Source organism: Symsagittifera roscoffensis, chromosome 3 (assembly GCF_963678635.1).
Source record: "Symsagittifera roscoffensis chromosome 3, txSymRosc1.1, whole genome shotgun sequence".
Taxonomy (NCBI): domain Eukaryota; kingdom Metazoa; phylum Xenacoelomorpha; order Acoela; family Convolutidae; genus Symsagittifera; species Symsagittifera roscoffensis.
In genome coordinates this window covers 75567321-75589549 of record NC_087064.1, presented here as the reverse complement: position 1 = coordinate 75589549, position 22229 = coordinate 75567321, and the positions used below count along the sequence as shown (strand labels likewise).

The 22229-nt window shown below is 34.9% G+C and overlaps 2 protein-coding genes across 2 annotated transcripts in view; one reads left to right on the top strand and one right to left on the bottom strand.

Moving 5' to 3' along the window:
- The window catches only part of LOC134842792 (ATP-dependent 6-phosphofructokinase, muscle type-like), a 480347-nt gene that overhangs the window by 445811 nt on the left and 12307 nt on the right, over positions 1-22229 (top strand). Inside the window, exons 3-10 of the mRNA XM_063859282.1 lie at positions 739-888; positions 1312-1389; positions 2614-2803; positions 9824-9989; positions 14502-14655; positions 14898-14993; positions 15359-15577; positions 17902-18024. Of these exons, the coding sequence (XP_063715352.1) occupies positions 739-888; positions 1312-1389; positions 2614-2803; positions 9824-9989; positions 14502-14655; positions 14898-14993; positions 15359-15577; positions 17902-18024 (1176 nt within the window). The remainder of the gene's footprint in view (positions 1-738; positions 889-1311; positions 1390-2613; positions 2804-9823; positions 9990-14501; positions 14656-14897; positions 14994-15358; positions 15578-17901; positions 18025-22229) is intronic.
- LOC134842793 (cytohesin-1-like) lies at positions 18206-20445 on the bottom strand. The gene has a single exon (XM_063859283.1). The coding sequence runs from the start codon at positions 20148-20150 to the stop codon at positions 18825-18827; it is 1326 nt and encodes a 441-aa protein (XP_063715353.1). The 5' UTR covers positions 20151-20445; the 3' UTR covers positions 18206-18824.

The window sequence follows — 22229 nt, the reverse complement described above, 5'->3', positions numbered from 1 at the left end:
CTTGGGAAAATTCCTAAGTTACTTAAGTTTTTATGAAAATAGAAACAACTAAGTTTTTGGGCAAAATCCAGTTTTTGAACTTATGAAATATTAAGTTTCATCCCGCATCAGTATAGCAAATTCAAAATTTTAAATAAGTATTTCTAGCCTCATCTGGGCCACTAGTTTTCTTTCATCGAGACATACAAAATTTTAGGTTCAAGAGACATACAAAATTTTAGGTTCAAGAGACATACAAAATTTTAGGTTCATACTAAATTTTAGGTTCCTAGTTTTTTTCCAACATTATCATTCTATTTGACAGTTTTTTTTCTTTGTGTTGTGTTGCAAGTGATGCGAAGCTCCGCTTCGCCTCTGTTTTAGCTTTTTTTCTTTTTGTTTTTGCCTTTTTACCGCTAATTTTTGACGTTTTTTCGCTAATTTTTTCGAAGTGCAGCTTCGCCTCTGTGTTTAAATGAATGCGAGGCCCCTAAATCTAACATAAGCTCCAAACTGTGACGATGAACTCAAGTGAAGAAATACTTTAGTCTGTATTTATTGGTCTTAGTGATATCCAGTTAAAAAAGTTAAACCGATTTTTAACCAGTATCCAATTAAAATCTTTTTAACCAAATCGGCTTAATCAATTTTACTTTTAGACGTTGATAAAACAAATGATAAATACGCTGACTTTTATAGTAATTTATGCAATTGGTTAACAAATGGTTATTTTGGTAATGACTGCTGCTCTCGCTGTAGGTTGGGGAGGAGAAGTGGGAGCGTGGAGTGGGCATGGCCAACATAGGAGTGCTGACTAGTGGAGGGGACTCACAGGGCATGAATGCGGCAGTCAGGGCAGTCGTCCGCATGGGACTCTACTGTGGCGCCAAAGTTTTCTTCATTCATGAGGTACTCAATACTCAAGCTAGCTACTTTTTTACACAAACTAAATGACAAGCACAAAATTACAATTGATACTAGGATAGAAAAAAAGTACCTGGACAATGTTTAGTTAATTTAACCTGAGAAATGAGGCTGGGAGATACTTAAATCTAATTAATTGATAGTCAAAGCTTCTTTTTTTCTGCTGCATATGGTCAGATTCAAGTGCTCAAGAAAAAACTGACGGCTTAGAATGTATAGTTTTTTGAGAGAGAATTTATATACTTGGAAAAGGACCATAAGGCGATATATTCGCGAATAACCACTGCTACTCACGAATAACTACGGCTTCAAGCTTGATTTAGTTCGTTGGGTAATATTTTGAGTTTCAGTTCTTTGAAGTACTGATTAGATCGACTAAAAGTTAGCAGTGTGGTTAATGTGTTGCAGGGCTACCAGGGTCTTGTGGATGGAGGAGACCATATCAAAGAGGCCACATGGGACAAGGTTTCCAACATCATGCAGATGGTTAGACATCATTATCCTAAAGAACTTATTAACTACTTCTACCACTAATTCGTTTATTATCCGTTTTCCCATTTTTGTTTCGAGATTCGAAGAAAACGGAATATTTATGCTCGGTGTGGTTTTTTATTCAGTCAATTTTCGGCGATCGAAATAATCAATTTCAACAAATTTTTTTATATCCCATTGAAGATATCGACTTTCTGAGTTCAAATGTAAAATTATTTCACCTCCGATTATTTTTTGTAAAGTTCTGATGGTTTGAAAATTGCCAAATTGGTCATGTTCTGGACTAAATTATGCGCACTTTCGAGAATTTATTCAAAATGCTGAGAGCGTAATGCGAATTATTTATGCGCGGTGAATTATCCCGCTCAACAAAATCGTTCCAGATTGAATTGAGGCTAGCTACTTGTTCGTATTAATTTCGTACGACTCAAACGAGCTGTCTTGTTCCCATTTATTGTCCGTTTTCCCATTGTGGCGGCGGAAGCAATGGCATATCTGGATAGCTTGACCCAATCCAGTATTCAGATGAGGAAATTCTGAATAGCATTCAAGCTATTTAACGGAAGATAACACGTTTTTCCATGCCATTCGATCAAGGCAGTAAAGAACTCATTGTATTAGTGCTCTTGCAGAGTAGCCTTCTTTTTCATTTGGTGGAGACAAATCGCTACTTAAAGCATTGAACATCATAACGTATCCAAAGTGAGGTTTTTTTCTACTACATGCAAAACGTGAAACGAGGCAACTATTTGTTTGTTCTACCGTCTTCAACCTATTTAAAGTTTTTTTGTCGGCCAATGAAAGTTATTTTCAGGAATTTGCCTAATTAGCTATTTTCATAAAGCTTGAAAATTTTCATTGTCTTCTAAGTTTTTCATTGTCCACCAATGAAAGGTATTTTCAGGTATTTGCTTAATTAGCTATTTTCATAAAGCTTGAAAATGTTCATTGTCTTCTATGTTTTTCATTGTCCACCAATGAAAGGTATTTTCAGGTATTTGCCTAATTAGCTATTTTCATAAAGCTTGAAAATTTTCATTGTCTTCTATGTTTTTCATTTTCCACCAATGAAAGGTATTTTCAGGTATTTGCCTAACTAGCACGAAGTTTCGTTCACAGAAATGCATGTGTTTTCTGTAGGATTTTGAAGTAAAAGTGGTATTTAATGACATTACTCTGTGCTAAAAAGTGATGCTTGAGTAATTCTGAACTGTGTAGGGAGGCACCGTGATTGGGAGTGCGAGATGCAAGGACTTCAGAGAGAGGCCAGGGAGACTGAAGGCGGCTGCCAATCTGGTGAAGAGGAGGATATTCAACCTGGTGGTGATTGGGGGAGACGGCAGTCTAACTGGCGCCAACACGTTCCGAGAGGAGTGGTCTGGACTTACCAAGGAGCTGAATGAAAAAGGCAAGTGATATATTTCAATTGGTCTTATTATGGTATTTTTAGTGCGCAAACGATAATAAAGGCAGCTCAATCCTGACTAATGCTAGAGATATAACGTTTTGATCTATAATTAATATAAATTCAAGTGAACGTATAATGGCCTTCCTCAGAATTGGGATTTTCATTTTTGCATGTATAATAGTCGTCAAGAAGTCCCAAGCAACACATTCCATGAACTCTTACATGTCAGTACCCATTCAAATTTTTCAAAGGCGCTTCATAGATTTGCACAGTGAGGGACACTTCCAAAAATGTTCTAGCAAAAGTCATCCAGGTTTTTTCAGCTGAGTGAATTAGTCTTGCTGCGTAACTTGGGACTGCTTTTCAATCGACTGCCTTGGCAACAAGGGGTAATTACCCTTGCGATAAGCAAGAATATTGCAATCGGGTACTAGACTTTTTTTTCTGTAAATAACTTTGTTTACAAAATTGTCAGAATTAGAACTGGTAAATTTGAGTTCATTTATATTGAATTCAAATTTCTTGCAGCACTTTTGGCCTGGAGGTAACGAATACGCTTGGGACGGCAATGGCCCCTGGTTCGAAGCTGACATGACCTGTTTTTTTTTAACGGGAATTATTCCTTTTAAAAAAGTGTCGTTTTGTTATTTGTTTGCCTGTGTTTTGTCGGTTTAGTTGCCACATCGTATAATTTGCTTTTAGTGTTTTGATTTACTTCTGCTGTTTGTTATTTCGTAACGTTTCATATATTTTTCTTTTCGTTATCTTTTTGCCTAAAAAACTTCCGGGCTAAATGATTTCGGCTTATATTTTATCGGCTTAGTGACCTAGTTGTGAACATAATTTTTATGCTCACTGGATTGCACAAATGTTTCGTATAGTTTTCTTTCGTTTTTTATCGCCTACAAAAACTTCCGGCCTAAATGATTTCGGCTTATATTTTATCGGCTTGGTGAACTAGTTTTGAGTCAGTTCAAGGTAAACATAATTTTATGCTCACTGGATTGCTCAAATTGCTAAACAAAATCTAATAGAAATAATGCCAACTTACGGAGGGGGAGCTATAAACATTAATGAACGTAGTAAACACTCTTATATAGGTCTTGGTGATTTTTTGCAGGAAAAAACGTTAAAATGCTCTAATAACTTCAGATGTGCATTCATACATATTAATGCATTTATGAATGCACTTAGGTTGATATGCACTTTTTGAGTTCAATTGAAATTTACGTAAATAGCCTCAGTTGGCTAAGTTTAACTTTTTTAAGTCTGAAATATTGTTGATTTTTTTTTCGCTGTAAAGGGTTTCTGCTCAGGTTTTATCGGCTTTTTTACCGCTGGTATCTTTTTTGTTTCACAACACTGATTTCTGTTTTTGTATCGCAAGTGGTGCGATGCGCAGCTTTGCCTCTGTGTAATAATTTTAAAGCGCCTTTTCAAAATGTGTCACAAATTTATTGAATTTTATCAGATTAATTTTGCAAGTGTTTGTCATTTGTTTGACGCCTTAATTTGACTAAATGCTTGGATTTCAGTCATCCGTTGAGAAATATCGCTATTAGAGGTAAATTTTTTTTGAATATATAAGCAATTAGCTGGTGTTTAAATATGAGTTAACTTCTGTCCAAACTTCCTCGCTTATTCTAGTGCTCAATTGGTGTTCTCAATTTCAGAATATGTACAATTCTTATAACTCTAATCTGTACTTTGTAAATGCAAAGTGCATTCATTGTTAACTGGCATTTAATTACACCGAAGACTTTAGTCAAGGTGTTATGGTATCGTGTAACGGGTTTTTTTTTAATGTTGTCTGTTGTCAAGTGTCGACAAATAACGTCCACAGTTATCAATTATCATGTGGGCTGGACTATATCGCGCTATGTCACGTGATTGCGTATGTTTGTTTCTTTATTTGTTCATCTTTATTTATTTAATTATCTGTTCTTCTATTTATTTAATTATGTTTAGTTTGCTTATATTTATTTATAATTTATGTATGTACATATTTATTTTTGTTTATTTTTATCACGTGTTTTGTTTATTTATTTAATTATTCTTTCTTTCATTTAGTTTTGCTTTTATTATTTCTGCGTGTGTATTTATTTAATTTATTTATTTTCATTTATTTATATTATGGGTCTGTTTGTTTGGTTATTCGTTCATATATATTTTTTCATGTCTATTTAATTATTTGTACATTTCACTTTTGCTTTTATTTATTTATTTATGTATTTATTTATGTATTTATTTATTTATTTATGTATTGATTTATTTTTTTATTGCTTATTTATTTATCAGGTGTGTTTTGTTTATTTGTTGATATTTATTTCTATATTTATTTAATTATTCTTTCTTTCATTTAGTTTTGCTTTTATTATTTATGTATGTGTATTTATTTCATTTATTTATTTTCATTTATTCATATTATGGGTCTGTTTGTTTGGTTATTTGTTCATATATATTTTTACATGTCTATTTAATTATTTGTACATTTCACTTTTGCTTTTATTTATTTATATATTTATTTATTTATGTATTCATTTATGTATTTATTTATTTATTTATGTATTGATTTATTTTTTTATTGCTTATTTATTTATCAGGTGTGTTTTGTTTATTTGTTGATATTTATTTCTATATTTATTTAATTATTCTTTCTTTGTTCATGAATACCAACATTGGTACATTTTTCAGATCTGTGTCATGTCTTTGCAAGTATTTTTTTTGTTTTTTGGATTTGTTTTTCGGATTGTCTTACAGCTACATACTGTCAATTCTGAGACTGCTTCACAATTTCTCAATATAATAAGACTAATAGCTTTTTTTCATTTTAGCTCTTTCTTGTAAGTATATGTGTAAGTACGATTTTTAGTTATTCCGGAGACCCATATGAGTCTACATGCCAATTTATACGATTGGCCGATTGAAACGACAGGAGGCGTTTTGCTACACATACAAACACAATCTTTTGTATTTTATTATAGCTATAGAAATTGATCTACAATGCGTAAGTACGACATTTAGTTCTACGATTGTTATTTCAGGTCCTTTGTCAATATTTCAGGCTCTTTGTCAATATAGCAAAATTTTGGTGTATTTATGTGTTAGTAAGATTTTTAGTTCTACAACGTTTATTCAGGCTCTTTGTCGATATAGCAAAATATTGGTGTATACATGTGTTAGTACGATTTTAGCTCTAGAATTGTTATTTTAGGCTCTTCGTCAATATAGCAATATTTTAGCGTATACATGTGTTAGTACCATTTTTAGTTCTCGAACTGTTATTTTATGATCTATGTCAATATATCAAAATTTTAGTGTATACATGTGTTATTACGATTTTTAGTTCTCGAACTGTTATTTCATGATCTTTGTCAATATATCAAAATTTTATTGTATACATGTGTTAGTACCATTTTTAGTTCTCGAACTGTTATTCCATGATCTTTGTCAATATAGCAAAATTTTGGTGTATACATGTGTTAGTACGATTTTTAGCTCTAGAACTGTTATTCCATGATCTTTGTCAATATAGCAAAAATTTGACGTATACATGTGTTAGTACGATTTTTAGCTCTCGAACTGTTATTTCATGATCTTTGCCAATATAGCAAAATTTTGGTGTATACATGTGTTCGTACGATTTTTAGCTCACGAACTGTTATTTCAGGCTCTTTGTCAATATAGTAAAATTTTGGTGTATACATGTGTTAGTACGATTTTTAGTTCTAGAAGTGTTATTTTATGATCTTCGTTGATATATCAAAAATTTAACCTATACATGTGTTAGTACGATTTTTAGTTCTAGAACTGTTATTTCAGGCTCTTTCTCGATATAGCAAAATTTTGGTGTATACATGTATTAGTACGATTTTTTGTTCTAGAACTGTTATTCTTCAATTATTAGTTGTTCAAGTTGTTTGGTTTTTGCTTCAGTTTCTATGCCTTCGGTGTATTGCGCGTAGCGCCTATGTTATTTACCCTTGCGATTAGCAAGTGTTTTGAAATCGGGTACTAGACTTTTTTCTGTAAATAACTATAGGCACAGATTTGGCACGTGAAAAATGTTACACATTTTTCTTTACTGAAGAGGTGAATATAGTGGGTGCATGTTTGGCATGGGCATGCTAGGGATGGGCCTTGCGTGCCTGTTATGAATTTTTCAATAGTATTTTTTGGAGCTTAAGTGTCGGCTTTAATTCCGTCGGCTTATTTTCCGAATGGTTTCTTTTCAATTACTTCGTGCTTTTTTTGTAAGAATGGTTGAAGTCTTACAATATGTTTTTGGTATCGCAAGTGTGAAGATCCGCTTCGCCTCTGTGTTAAATTCAATTTTTTTGATAATTTAAATCAAAATTGCTAGACGAATTCATCGTTTTGAAATCTCAAGTTCAGTTGCTGTCTGCTAAGTTTTCTAATAAATTTGTTGAGTCTCCAATTTTTGGGTAGTTTCAACAAAATAAAGAACTAGTGAAATAATCTGTTTACTGTTCGCTAAAGTAAATTAAATTATTTTTTTTTCGTACGTCCAGCTAATTTTGATCGGTTTTCGGGTGTTGATCCGTTTTCAATTGTTGCTCTTTGTAGGTAGGTGGACTGGAAACTTTTAAAAAATTTTCAAATCAATTGTTTTTTTCAGCTCAACAGGTGTGTGCTCAAAATTGCCGATTTAGTTGCCATTTCACTTTTCGTTTCTTGTAGTTTTTTTCTTGATTTTTATTTTTTTTGTTTCCATATCAATGTTAGTTGTCATTCTAGTTTCAATGGGGCTCAAAACTGTAATGTTTGTTTTTAGAAATCATTTTTTTTTCTGCTGAACTTATGTCTGCTCAAAGATAGGGGCTTTGTTTTCTGTTCGTAAGTTTTGTTCCGTTGCTAATTTTATTCTCAAATTTCTGGCATGCGAAGTTTTGATTTTTGGTAGAACTAGTGTTTTCAAAGTTTTCCATCTTTTCGACTATGTTTTTTATGCTTGTTTTCAATCGCAAGTGCTGCGAAGCTCAGTTTTGCCTCTATGTGTGTAATTGCGTTCATAGACTCTTTTTCAACTGTCTGCTCGCTCTGTTTTTTAAGAAAAAAAATCATATCCTTTGTTGGATCAAGTTTTGTTGGCTTAGCTGCATTATTAAGTGCTTTAACTTAGTTTTTTGTGCTGCTATTTTCCACAAATTGAAGATCTCATGAGACAAAATAAGAAACGTTTTGACATATCAATTTTTACGACTTCGCGGTTTTCGTTGATTTTATGTCTTCAAGTTTGCAATGGATTGTTATATTTTAGTCTCAGTGAGCAGCAAAAGTAACCCCTCAGCTTGATGAGGGGTTGCTTCGCCTTCGTGTAAACGGTTATTTGTTGCTGAAAATTTGAAAACTATTTAACCGGACGTGAAAATTCCATATTTTTCCAAATGAAGTCCAATAAGTTTCATATTTTAAACCGGACGTGAAAAGTTTGGAAAAAATTGGAACCCTAATGGTTTTCCGAATGGTTTCTTTTCAATTACTTCGCGCTTTTTTTGTAAGAATGGTTGAAGTCTTACAATATGTTTTTGGTATCGCAAGTGTGAAGATCCGCTTCGCCTCTGTGTTAAATTCAATTTTTTTGATAATTTAAATCAAAATTGCTAGACGAATTCATCGTTTTGAAATCTCAAGTTCAGTTGCTGTCTGCTAAGTTTTCTAATAAATTTGTTGAGTCTCCAATTTTTGGGTAGTTTCAACAAAATAAAGAACTAGTGAAATAATCTGTTTACTGTTCGCTAAAGTAAATTAAATTATTTTTTTTTCGTACGTACAGTTAATTTTGATCGGTTTTCGGGTGTTGATCCGTTTTCAATTGTTGCTCTTTGTAGGTAGGTGGACTGGAAACTTTTAAAAAATTTTCAAATCAATTGTTTTTTTTCAGCTCAACAGGTGTGTGCTCAAAATTGCCGATTTAGTTGCCATTTCACTTTTCGTTTCTTGTAGTTTTTTTCTTGATTTTTATTTTTTTTTTGTTTCCACATCAATGTTAGTTGTCATTCTAGTTTCAATGGGGCTCAAAACTGTAATGTTTGTTTTTAGAAATCATTTTTTTTTCTGCTGAACTTATGTCTGCTCAAAGATAGGGGCTTTGTTTTCTGTTCGTAAGTTTTGTTCCGTTGCTAATTTTATTCTCAAATTTCTGGCATGCGAAGTTTTGATTTTTGGTAGAACTAGTGTTTTCAAAGTTTTCCATCTTTTCGACTATGTTTTTTATGCTTGTTTTCAATCGCAAGTGCTGCGAAGCTCAGTTTTGCCTCTATGTGTGTAATTGCGTTCATAGACTCTTTTTCAACTGTCTGCTCGCTATGTTTTTTAAGAAAAAAATCATATCCTTTGTTGGATCAAGTTTTGTTGGCTTAGCTACATTATTAAGTGCTTTAACTTAGTTTTTTGTGCTGCTATTTTCCACAAATTGAAGATCTCATGAGACAAAATAAGAAACGTTTTGACATATCAATTTTTACGACTTCGCGGTTTTCGTTGATTTTATGTCTTCAAGTTTGCAATGCATTGTTATACTTTAGTCTCAGTGAGCAGCAAAAGTAACCCCTCAGCTTGATGAGGGGTTGCTTCGCCTTCGTGTAAACGGTTATTTGTTGCTGAAAATTTGAAAACTATTTAACCGGACGTGAAAAGTCCATATTTTTCCAAATGAAGTCCAATAAGTTTCATATTTTAAACCGGACGTGAAAAGTTTGGAAAAAATTGGAACCCTACGATTTTTTTTTGCAGAAGAGCTGTTTGTTATACTTGGCTATCTTTTTTTTAAAGTTGACCATTTCATTGTAATTCATTCACAATTTGATTTCTGCTTTGCTTACTGCCTGAGCTATATGTTGGTAAATGTAATTTAATGTTAATGATTTCGGGGAGGTACTAGAATCAATCAATGAATCAAATCAATCAATCTGTTGCTTCTGTTTTTTCGCTTTTGTTGGTAAAGCTCAGTTTTGCAACTGTGCTCGAATGATTTCTGAATGTTTTATTTGTCTACAGGGGTGTTAAATGCAGATGACATGGGTCTGTGTAGTCAGCTGAACATAGTGGGCATTGTGGGCTCAATTGACAATGACTTCTGTGGGTCGGACATGGACATAGGAGTGGACTCTGCCCTGCACAGGATCATGGAGTGCATCGATAACATCACCACCACAGCCATCAGGTCAGAAAAGGATGCGACAGTTCAACACAGTATTCACATTGGTTTCAACTGTACCAGTGTATACTATCAAACAGGGGCGGATCTAGGATTTTCTCGATGGGGGCCGGATTTTTAAAAAAAATCGAAAATTTTCTCGACTTTTTTTTAGATCGACCAAATTGATTTTCGGAGCTTCCCCCAATCATTATAAAGTCACACTTTGGATAAAATTATCTGCGCCGCAGGCAAATTTTTGAAAAAACAGGCCATAAAAAGCGTTTTTGAGCACTTTTCGAAAAAAATTTGACCAGAAAAATTTCGTTTTTTTTGGTGCGCGCTCCCCCTCAAAATTAGTATATTTTGGCGCCAAATGCGCTTTAAGAAAATTTTTAGGCTCAGTCAGCCAAAATGGATATCTCAAAATAGTACAAACGGGGGGAACCTTTGTGTCGGCAGGTGGTCTAATTCTTGCTGGGAAAGGTTATTGTACTCGGGTGCAAGATTTTTTTTCGGTAGCCAACTTGTTTAACAGAGTGGTGAAAATTAGAAATGGTAAATGGTGCACTCGCGTTTGCGATGAAGGTAGAATATGTATGTACGCATTTTGTCGTGTACGCCCAGAGATCTTCAATTGCAGGTTTTTTCTATGGCAGATTTTCTGCTTATTGGGTGTCGGCTTTAATTTTTCAATGAGTTTTCACCTAATACGATTTTTCAGCTTATATCCTGTATAATTAAAGATTATTTGGATTTGAGATTATACGGCTAAATATTGTGTGGCTGAACTTTGGAAAGCATTTTTTTTATTGAAAAAAAAAATTGTTCGTTTTTTTGACATTCAGTCGACTTTGTTTGTAACAAATTATGCAGATTATAATGCAGTTCGAGATTTTTTTTTTCAGTTCTGAGTCTCAGAAAACTAAATAGGGTTGTTATATTTCGATCGTAAATAGCGTATATTTGGATTGTTATTTTTTTGATTGTTCAAGCTTGTACTCTATTTCTACAGTTACCGAATCAATTGTTTCAGATAACCAATTTCCAACATTTCGTAGCCTGAAAATATAAGCAATTTGGATTACGCCTGTGACCATTTTTTCTGTGGTGCTATATAGTTCGCTTCCATTGCAAGTAACATTTTCGACGGAGATGAAAATCAATGGGTTTTCGTCAGCCTTTTTTGGGTTAAGTTACTGCAAGCCAAGATTAGTTCTACGAGAGGAACCCTTACATTGTGCGGGAGTTTTTTTGAATTCTATCAATGCTATTTAAGCTATTTTGTCTGTGAATTTTTTGTCATTAAGTTTGAGCTTTCTAAATTTTTGAAACTTAGTTTGTCATTTTTTGACCAAGTCATTTTTCTCACAAACATAGGTCTGCAGATAGATTTTTTTTTGCAAAGTTGATCAAGGGTTGTTGATTCCGTTTTTATTAAGCGGTTATCTGTTTCATTTTTTTTTGCATCTGAATAGTTGAAGTTTAGTTTGGTTGTTAGAAAATTATCGTTTTTTACTGTTGCTGGATTGGGAATTTTTCTCAAAGATCTCATATAAAGCATTGCAAGGATGTTTTCCTGTACCGATAGCTGAAATTTCAAAAATGTTTCAATTTTTATTTAAATATTTTTTGAGGATTAATGATTATAGTGAAGACAATTATAGTTCGTGGAGATTGTTCGTTTCCTCACTATCTTTATATACCTTTTTTTAATTCAATTCAAATTCAGTTGTTGAAGTTAGGGCAAATTGGGCGCTTTAATTTCACAAGTGGATAGGTTGGGAAAAACGAGAGTGACTTTCAGTTTCGAAAAAGTAGCTAGGGGAATAAAAGTTATACTTTCTAATCCAGTTTTGTCAATATGGGTTATTTTTTATATATATAAAAATGTCAATCATTAAAAATTCTTGAAATGCAATTGGTTTCAATTTTATTGAAAAGCAATTTTTTTCTGTCTCCTTGCGTTTATTGCCTCTCGACACTTCACCAACTGTCTGTTGGCTGTTTGAATTTTGAGGTTTTACGAATTCGGTTGAAAATTTTGGCTTATCCTAAGCACATTCTCTATCTGATTACATGCAATAGGCTTTTTTGTTTGTTCTTGAATTGTTTCTTGATTTTCATTTTTGTATTGAAAGTGATGCAAAGCTCTGCTTAGCCTATGCGTAAAAATGTTAATGGAATTGAATTGCTCTGTGCTTTTCTGAACCGTTTCAAAATGAAAAATAATTATACAAGGACCGTGCTCAGGAGCCCATTTAAATGTCAAACACCGCGCAATGGTAAGATTCGACAGCACGATCGGGTGTCCTGATTTCGAAGCCGCACTCCTTCCCCCATACAGTGTGAGTAACGGTCCAGTCAAAAACATTACATCAAGAACTGGAGAAATAAACTAAATTTCGAGCACGAGAGATAAAATATTTATAGACAATTTTTAAAGGAAATTTATAGAGATGGGTATATAAACACAAGTCTGGACGTAATGGGTGCAAACTTGCACATCTAGCAACCTGTGTAAATTACTGCAGAAGCATCATCTCCTCAACAACAGTTCCAATCGACGCTTCAATGGCTGTGCGACGACATATAGATCGCGAACCACGGATGCATAAGTAGCGCAAAACTTATTTTAATGCGCACGTAAGTGATGTCGGAGTAGCGGTCTTCTTTTTTATCGCATAACTTTCCGGCGATCAGCTGCATAGTCGTTGTCACTGATAGCCAAGCTCCTCCAGTTTATGAGAAGAGAGTGGCACGAAAGTGGTTTTTTCGACATTGATAACTGGCTGCTCATAGGGGAGTTTCTTGGCATTTTTGTGATATTTGTAAGATTCTGTTATATATATGGGGCATGACTTTGCACGGGAATGAATACTTTCACGTCAAAGAAAGCTCGATGGTACCTTGATCATCAATGTCCATTTGCTCTAATGTCAAGTCGGACATTGTCTTCAATTGACGTACTTTTGTTATCAAAGGTTTCTTCTTGTAACGGCTGAAGATGGGGCTCGATTTTGGAGTCCGTATATCATTGTGTCTAAGGTGCGTAAAGCCTTCCATCCATATCTCAGAGCAGTTCCATCTCGAAACTCAGACTTAGTTAGATCAAAATGATATTTGTTCAATGGCAATGCGTTCAGCCAGCATGATGCACCTTTTTTTGCAAGATCGAGGGTGTGCCTTAAGGAATAATTGCACGATTCTTGTATTAAATTAATGTTCTCTTTTTGAGTCAGTGCTTTTTCCTTCTTGATCACATCAGCGAGTTTTGCCTGACAACCTTCTGCATCTGGTTCACCGTCATCGTAAAGAAAGGCAGCTATTGCCTTCGATCTGTTATATTCTTGAGCCCTATCTTTGGGTGTAATGATGTTAAGGCCTCCTCCACGCACTGGTAACGAAATTTTTTTTACGGTACTGATCGTCATAGTTTGCGTGATTGACTATGGAAGTCAACAATTGATCATGGATTACCATTTCTTTTCATTTAGCAGGTTATTGTTGTTAAGAGTTTTTCTTGAAATGAAGGTAAATGTGTGCTGGACTCCTGCTGTAGTCGACTTATGCACGTTTTGAGGTGAAATTTTGGCATGCTTTGATAGTTTCTGCAGTAAATTCTTATACTCATTAGTCTTATCCGATAAGAATTTATCGCTTTCGGTTTGGGAGCCTATATTTGATCCTAGAACACGATGACCATGAACAACATCTATATCACAATCAGCAAAAGCCTCACGGGCTTTCTTTACTACTTTTGACTTTGATCAGAAACTTCTGACTTTCTTCTGACATTAAATGACACTTGATCACGTTTTAACCGAATGCCGGGCTGTTTATTGTAAATTCGTCATGTAGTTTTTTTCAGGTTATCAATCGACCCTGCCGAGTTACCATCGTCAGCATATCCTTTTTGCATTACATCAATTTCACGTACTCTTTCAATAAGAGGCAGTATTGCGATGCCATACATTGCCATTGCCAGTGTGTCGCCTTGGGTGGTACCTTCTTGAGTTTTGATACATCTGTTATTAATGAACAAATCAGTAGGCTCCCTATACGAATTCGAGATGGACATATGCAGGTCTGGGCACCATTGCTCAATGTTCTTAAGGGCGAGCTCACAGTTAAAACTATACAATCAAACAATCAAATTTATTTTTTTTGTCTCTGCGTTAATCGAGGCTACTAAAGCGCATGTTTTGTGATATGTTCTCTAGTTTTCCCGGAAACGTTGTCGCGTTTTATCAAAAAATCGAAATCGAAATCTGAGTTTTTGGGCATTGCAGTTCTGGCAAAAATTTTATCTGTGTAAAAGAATAGAACTTAGAAGAAAACAGCGGTCTAATATTTATATGTAGTTGTCGTAGCTGTGAACCGAAGAAATATGTTCTTGTTTATAAATCAAAAAGAAACAGTCATGCTAAAAATGAGAAACCAGTAAAATGAAATTGCTGTAGACTTTCAGCTTTTAAATTTTTGAAAATGAATATGATTATTCTATAAACTCATGTCAAGTAATGTTTATTTTTGTAGTCATCAGCGGACGTTTGTGTTGGAAGTGATGGGCAGACACTGTGGCTATTTGGCTCTAGTGAGTGCCATCGCCAGTGCCGCCGACTGGCTCTTCATCCCGGAGGAGCCACCCGAGGACGGATGGGAGGACAGGATGTGTGAGAAACTAGAAACAGTCAGTTGCTACTATTCTGTGCTCATTATTTGAAAAAATGATGGAAAAATTGTTACATGCAAACAAAATGTTATAAAATTGTATTGAAACCCAAAAGTGCAAATGAGGTTGTCGTTGTATGCCTATTTTATAGCAAAAGGTTAAGAAATCTCTAATCTTTACCTGACTTGCTGGTTCTTTCATCTTCACTGCTCCTCGATTATTTTTAAATGCCAACTGATTGTAAGATGAATGTTTTTTAGGCTCGACTATATGCACGTAGACTGGGCATCATCATTGTGGCAGAGGGAGCAGCAGATAAACATGGCAAACCCATCACCGCCGAACACGTCAAAGAAGTGCGTAATTGTTGACCAAATATGACGTGAAGAAACTGAGTGAAATCATGATTTGAAATTTTATTCCAAAAATACAAAAATAAAATTCATCCTTTTAAATTTTGTAATGCATCCATCAAATGCGTTCAATAAACGGGTCGAAATTTTAAAAAAAAAACCCTGTTTACTCTAAGTTCAATTTAATTTACTCGGCAGATTTTTAAGACAATAAATACATTTTGTGGCTTAAATTTAGAAAAATTCAAATGACCGCGGAATAGAAAAAAAATTAATGTCTCTTTATTTCACAAAGACACGTTTAATTTATTGACTCCTCGTTTTTTGGACGAAGTCAGAATTTTATTTCCTCGCCCGTTGCGATTTAGGTGATCACAAAAAGAACCACTCAGGACACGAGAGTCACTATTCTTGGCCACGTTCAAAGAGGCGGCAACCCTTCTGCCTTTGACAGACTGCTCGGCTGCAGATTGGGGGCAGAGGCTGTGATCACTCTGAGGGACGCACAGAAAGGAACGCCTGCATGTGTGGTGTGTCTATCCGGAAACAGCGTCGTGAGACTACCCTTGATGAGTTGTGTGGAGAAGGTCAACTTTTTTTAAAATCTTTTAAACATAATTTAAGACTGTTTATGCTCTAAGCTAAAGAGAAATGTACGAGCTGTTCAGCTATTTTCATAGATTTGCCGTTGTGCCTCATTTGTGAGAAATACATAAACATGAACTGTTATGTAAATTTGTTGGCTGCTTAATATTGCCTCTCCCTCAAGCCACTAGCACGGACTATCCATCCCTCGATTTTCGGGATGAAAAGTAATTACGTATGCATTACAAAAGGCTGCGCACTTTTGTTTTGAGCTAATTGTTCTAACCAATGATGAAAGTATAGTTGGTGTTCATTTGGTTTTCAGTTTTTGTTTTTTAAAAGTCGATGAGCGTAGTTCAGACTCTTATATAGGTCGTGATGTTTTTTGTTTTTTTTTCCAGGAAAAGTTTGTTCACGCTCAAATTTGCTTTTTGCTGGTTCGAGTTTTGATGCTTTTAGACAAGCAAAGCGTATTGTAATTTTGTTTCGAAGATTTTTTTTTCTAACCTAAGTAGCAAATAAAAGTGCTCATTTGATTGCACTTTTGGTATATTCCAATTTAATCATATTTAACCTATTTAAGCATAGGCAGGTTAATAGCAAAAGTTCATCCTTTGTTTCAATCAAAAGAACATATCATGGGGATCTCTCCTTCTAAAGCAGTTATTCCCTAAATCTGTAGAAAAAAAAGAGAAATGATTTAACCGATAAAAACCAGTTATGTGAATCTTCCCTGCCCAAGCGGCTATGTCCTTCGTTTTGAAAAAAAATATGCCCTTAGAAAATGTCAAAATTTTGAAATTTCGCCCGTATTTTTGTAACTTTTTTTATTTTTCGTCAAACACTAACCTGCTGATTCTGAAGTTGATAGTCCATTCCAACTATCATGGTGCTTAGATTTTCCCTGCGAAATTTCATCACTTTTCTTGAAAACTACTATCTGAATCTGATTTTAAGGGTTCAATCTAGAAATCAGGGTATGGGAGTTTTCATTGCAGCAGAGGCTATTCCCATGCTTTAATAGCGAAAAGTTCATTGATATAGTTTTTGATTTTTGATCGTTTTTCGAATATTTACTTTTTTCGATAACTACCCAGCCAAATCTGAAATAGAGAATTCTTTTGAAAGAGCGAGTAGTAGTTGTCTCCTTTAAATAATCAGCTAATCTTCTACTTAGTTGAGAAAGAACAAGGTTTTGCGTAAAGACCATGTTTTCGAAGTTCTGAAATTCACGCATTTCCGTATCAGTGCAGTGTTTCAGTAGAATGATTAAAACAGGTTTATCCAGCATCAGCTTGGCCACTATCTTGCTTACAAGTGACCGTGGCGCAGATGCCAGGACGTGAGTGATACTCTAATCATCAGGTTGAAGTTTCAAATCCGCAACAGGAAGTGTTCATTTTGATCAATAACCAGCTATTAAGTACAGCCATTTCTAAGGATATTTACAGACTATATCAAAATAGCTTTTTAGTTTCAAGGTATCATGGATCTGTAGCATAGCGGTAGGGAAAGAGACCCGCACCAAAATAAAAAGGGTTCGAACCTAGGCAGGGTCGGATGTTTCTCGTATGCTAGTTAAAATGCGTCCGCTCTATAAATTGAGGCATGTTAGTTGGTAAATTTCCTTTTTTTAAAATTAACTCTTTCTGCTAATGCCTCATAATTGGCTTGCGTCACTCAGCAATAATGTAGACTAATAATTGACGTGCGTCACTTAAGAAAATTTGTAGACTCAAAGTTTTACTCATTCAGTTTTTCCCAGTAGTGGTATCGGTCATATTTTTGCTTGTGTATGCAACTTCGCCTCTGAGTAAAAGGAATACAAACTCTACAATTGAACAGTGAACGTGTAAGGGTCACGAAAAACGTGATCGACTTTCCATTTCGAAAATAAAATTTAATTTTCAGATTTCCCAGCGGAATAAAAAAATTACCTAATGATCCAGTTTTGTCGAATTGAATTAGTTTTATCAAAAAAGTGTCAATCATCTATTTTATTTTTTTTTTGGAAATTCGAATCTTTTTCAAAAAAAAACAAGTTTTTTTGTTTACTTTCGTTCGTCGAATCTTTTCCAACTGTCTGTTGGCTATGTCTAGAATTTTGAAAAAAAAATTTCAGTTTCTATTTGTAGAGTTTGAGGTTTTACTTATCGAGAAAGCGTTTTCCATTCATTTTCGATAACAAAAAAGGAAATGGCATGAAAATTCACTCTTTATGCAGGTTCAAAACGACTGCAGTCAGTTTTGAGAACCACCAGCGAAGTAAATAAATTTTCTTTTTTTCAATTTAAATATAAATTTTTCTAGTAAATCTGCTCTTTAGACGCGGCAAGTGGGAATAGCACTTGAAGAGAAGCGTTTCGCAGATGCGTTGAGCTTGAGAGGAAAGAGCTTCAAGAGTAACCTGGAGATCTACAAGACTCTCAACCATCGAATGCCCCCAAAGGTAGGCGCAACAGTGCACTCTTCTGCATGCACCATACTTGGATTCAATGATAAAACTGTTTGTTTCATTTCTTATTTCTAATGTTTAGATAGATTCAAAACCCGACCAAGTTGGTAGATATTCTTATTCTATCTGTTCATAATGCGAATCGGCAGCTTATTCAAAATGGCAAATCAGGAAATTGGGGTCAATTTTTCAATTGTTTTTTTTTTCAACGGTACTAAAAACTATGTGAATTATTTACAATTTACTACACTTTGAAAAGGTATCTGCAATTGGTTGATTAAGAGTAATGAACGTAGTGAGTACTCTTATACAGGTCTTGATGATTTTTTTAAAGAAAAAGCCATAAAGTTTGTTCAACTCGATTTTGATTTTTCGGGGTTTGACTTGTGATTTCTCTTCAAGTTCAGTTCATCTCCTTTGTTCAAAGGAAGGCAAACTTCACTATCGAACAGCAAAATTTAAAGGTCACGAAAAACGTGATTGACATCTAATTTTGAAAAAGGAAATTAATTATCAGATTTTCCAGCGAAATTTAAGTTTTACCAACTGATCCAGTGTTCTGAAATTGGGTTAATTTTAGCTAAAAAAGTATCCATGATAAATTGTTCGACAAATTCAAGGAGCTTTAAAGCCATCTATTTTTTTCTTCGAAATTCAAAAGTTGCTGGTTTTTGAAAAAACAAGTCAGTATTTTTTTTATTTTTCTTGCGTTCATTACTTTTTTTCAGCTGTCAGTTGGCTATGTTTCGTTGGTTTAAAGTTTACAAATTAGCGTTATCTTTATTTTAAATAAGTTACATTTCGATGTTACATGTTGGTTTTCGGATAAGGCTGAGTGATCCTTTTCTTTTTCGTGGTCCCACTGGTGTTCTCGGTCTGGCGTGTATTGAAATAGCACTGTCAGTTGACTTTCTTCTGCCGTATCTGCCTCTGTTATGGCCGTCTCTTTCATCATCTTGTTGCCTCCATGATTGGAATGCATGCATCATGTCCATTTTTAGAGTAGAGTGAATCGCAGACACCCAACTGTCTCTCAGTTCCTCGCTTGCCGCATTCATTATGTACCTCGAGTGCATTGCGGGTACTTGAGGGCCGTTTGAGTTGGCCTTTGAAGCAGTGATAATGGACCCATCTACACTGGCCAACTGGAAGCAGAACTTCTTCTTGCTAAGATCCACTTTGCTGACTTCAAGGTTCTGCAAAATAATGATCCCTTTTGGACTCGTTGCGGTATCGTCCGTATAATAATAGAGAATATCAGAATGCAACACGAAGTATCTTTTGGTCCAGGATTTTCGCTCTCCGCCTTGCTTTTCCAGGAATCCACTCTTGATCACCTTTGCCTCGGTGCCTGTCGAAGCGTCCTGGTCGCGTTTGCAGTTGAACCGGAGTGGATTCTCTTTGATTTCGCGGTACAGTTTAACCATGTAGTCTCTCTGAATACCAGCTTGGTGCCATTGCTTTACTTCGTCGCATTGTCCGAAATTTGCAAATTGGTCTTCGGTCATTCTGTCTTTTGCCTTCACACTTGAGTTGTTCAAAGAGGTGTTGATGAAGACTACAGCTCCAGCCGCGAACTCACAAACATCTTCTGTCCCAAAATTCTTTTCTGCTTCTTCCTTGTTTTGCCGGAAGTAACTCTCCGAAATGCATTTATAGATAAAAGATATGACGCCAGCTTCCGCTTCTGTGAATCGCAATGCTTCGAAACACTGTCGAACAGATTCTAACAAGTTAAGTCCTGTTATGTTGATACTCCAGATGAAAATTTTCAGCACTCTTTCATTTTCAGGCTTGAATAAATATTTGTGGAATTTTTCAATATTCAATTTTGGCGATTGCTCCCTCAGAAACTGCGACTTTTCATAATTATTCGAGTCATCAGTAACAGTTCCAAGTTCTATGAGAAAAGAAAAACACTCGACGAATTTTCCATTGTTAAAAAGTTCAATCGCAGGTCCCAGTTTAGTTGAATCAGATTGTGCGTCCACAGCAGATTGCAATTCTTTCAAACGACTTTCAATTTCTGCGTAATTTCTTCGGTTTTCTTCCATTTCGGCTCTGAGGTTGAATTTTTTTTGTTCTTGTATTGCAACTTCATTATGAGTTATATTATCCATTAGGAATAATCAATAAATTGCAGATGCGCCTAAAGTTATCGAAGATAAAGATTCTAGTTTAGAGTCGTTTTTCGCGTTATGTAGGTGTTCTTGTGTATGAAAGCAATCTTGAGGTATGTGAACATATCGTATAATCGCATTTGTTTTACAGAAGAAATTACTCTCGTTTAGATTAATGCTCTTTGATTGATTATGCACTAAAACATGTACCGTCACATACCTCTATTTTAAAAAACGACAATGTTTTGAAAAAGAGCACAAGAAAGCTACGATGATTACATTGCGAGAAAGACGTAAATTTTGCTTTTGATTGTCAAAAGTCTTGTTTGTCTTGTGATAAACTACTGTTTAGAGCTGTCATAGATTTGGATCGGGAGGGATTTTCCGTAGCTGAATTTCGTTATAACCGCTCTATTTGGCAGTCTATAAAGCTTTTAAAGCTTGCATACTGGTACATATTCGAGATAGTTTTTGTGTTGCATGGCAATGAGCGATTTTAGTGTCTCAGTTTCTTCGTAGTTTTATTGGGCAGGAATTAAAAATTTTGAAAATATTGCAACGAGCCTTGATTGAAAATATCAATTGCGAATTTTTGCGAAAGGAAATCGTCGAAAAGTTATGTTTTAGGCAATGATGGAGTTTTGATGGTATTTTTTGGTCGCGCACGCTTTCATCTGAATTGAGCGCATAATTGCGCAGACGAATGTGAGTTGCGACGCCGAAAAATTCAAGGGTGTGTGGTCGATGAAAAATGGATGTCGTAAATTACTGCCAACCGGGTACCGTCAGCTGCTTCCCCCTCCCGTCAGTGGGCCCAGCTTTCTATGATGTAAATACTCGGCATGCACCAGCTTATATGCAACTAAGATATTCCTGATTTGCAATCATGAACTTTTTACTTAAATGAGAACAAGATGTGTAAAATAGCAAAACCTAATTGTTGTACATGAAAAATTCTGCCTATCCGCGTGTATTCCCTATGAATCAAAAGTTATCGCGAGAAAAAAGGTACATTAGTTTTTAGTTTGGGGGTAGATATTTAGTTCAAGTCAGTTTGCTTCATCTAGTCGGCTAATTTGTATTTTTTTCTTTATATGGGAGTATCTGAAATCCCTTTCTATTCCCACTGTGACATTCGGGATTTATTAAGAATCGACGAACGTAGTGCAGACTCTTATATAGTTCGAGATGATTTTTTTAAAGGAAAAGTCTTAAAATTTGTTCAGGACCAATTTTACTTTTTAAAGGTTTGACTTTTGATTTCTTTCTAAGTTCAGTTCATTTTTGTAGTTAAAGGCAAACTCCATTATTGACTCTTTTTCCTTACCTTTTTAATTTGAAATTTTGCGACGCAAAATTTGATAATTGAGTTTTCTTTATTCGAGTTAGCATCATCCTTGCAAAGTATGTTCAAACGCATGTTGTCCTAGAAACCGGAAGTGACCCGAAGTTGCATTTTATCCAATTTTCTGCGTCAAAAACAGTGAAAAATTGTTTAAAAAAAGTTGAAAAAAATTATACAAGATAAAACGGAGGCTATCAATTTTTTTTACTGAAAAGGGATTGTTACATGCAGATAGATGATGTAATAAATGTGGATCTGTAATGAAATCACATTTAAATGAGGAAAAAGATCGATGGCGTTGTAATGAAAAAGTTACAGACATCAATCGCAACGGAAAATTTACATTCATACAGCAAATTCACATCACTCATTTGCTGTTGGGCAAATGAGTACACAACGTTTGCTTTTTTCCAAAAAGAGTTAGAGATAGCTTCCACAAAAACTATTGCATTTTGCCAAGAGAGTTACAGATAGCTTCTACAAAAACTTTTTGCTCAAGAGGTACGTGCTCAAGAATTGTTGGCTAATTATTTGAAAATCGGAAAAACTGTAGAGACGTGCCAGTCGGTCATATCCTGAAGCCGGTCTTGCTCATGTTTATCACAGAAACTAAAATGAAAAGTCAGAAAATGAGGAGAACCGAGTTCATAATTGCGGGTAATTGGACCAGAAATCAGAACTAGAGTCAAATTTATATTCGCAATTTGAACTATTAAAAATCTATTCGAGTAGAG

Bases quoted from the DNA above. Each gene is read 5' to 3' on its own strand.
- LOC134842793 (XM_063859283.1), bottom strand. From the start codon at position 20,150: ATGGATAATATAACTCATAATGAAGTTGCAATACAAGAACAAAAAAAA.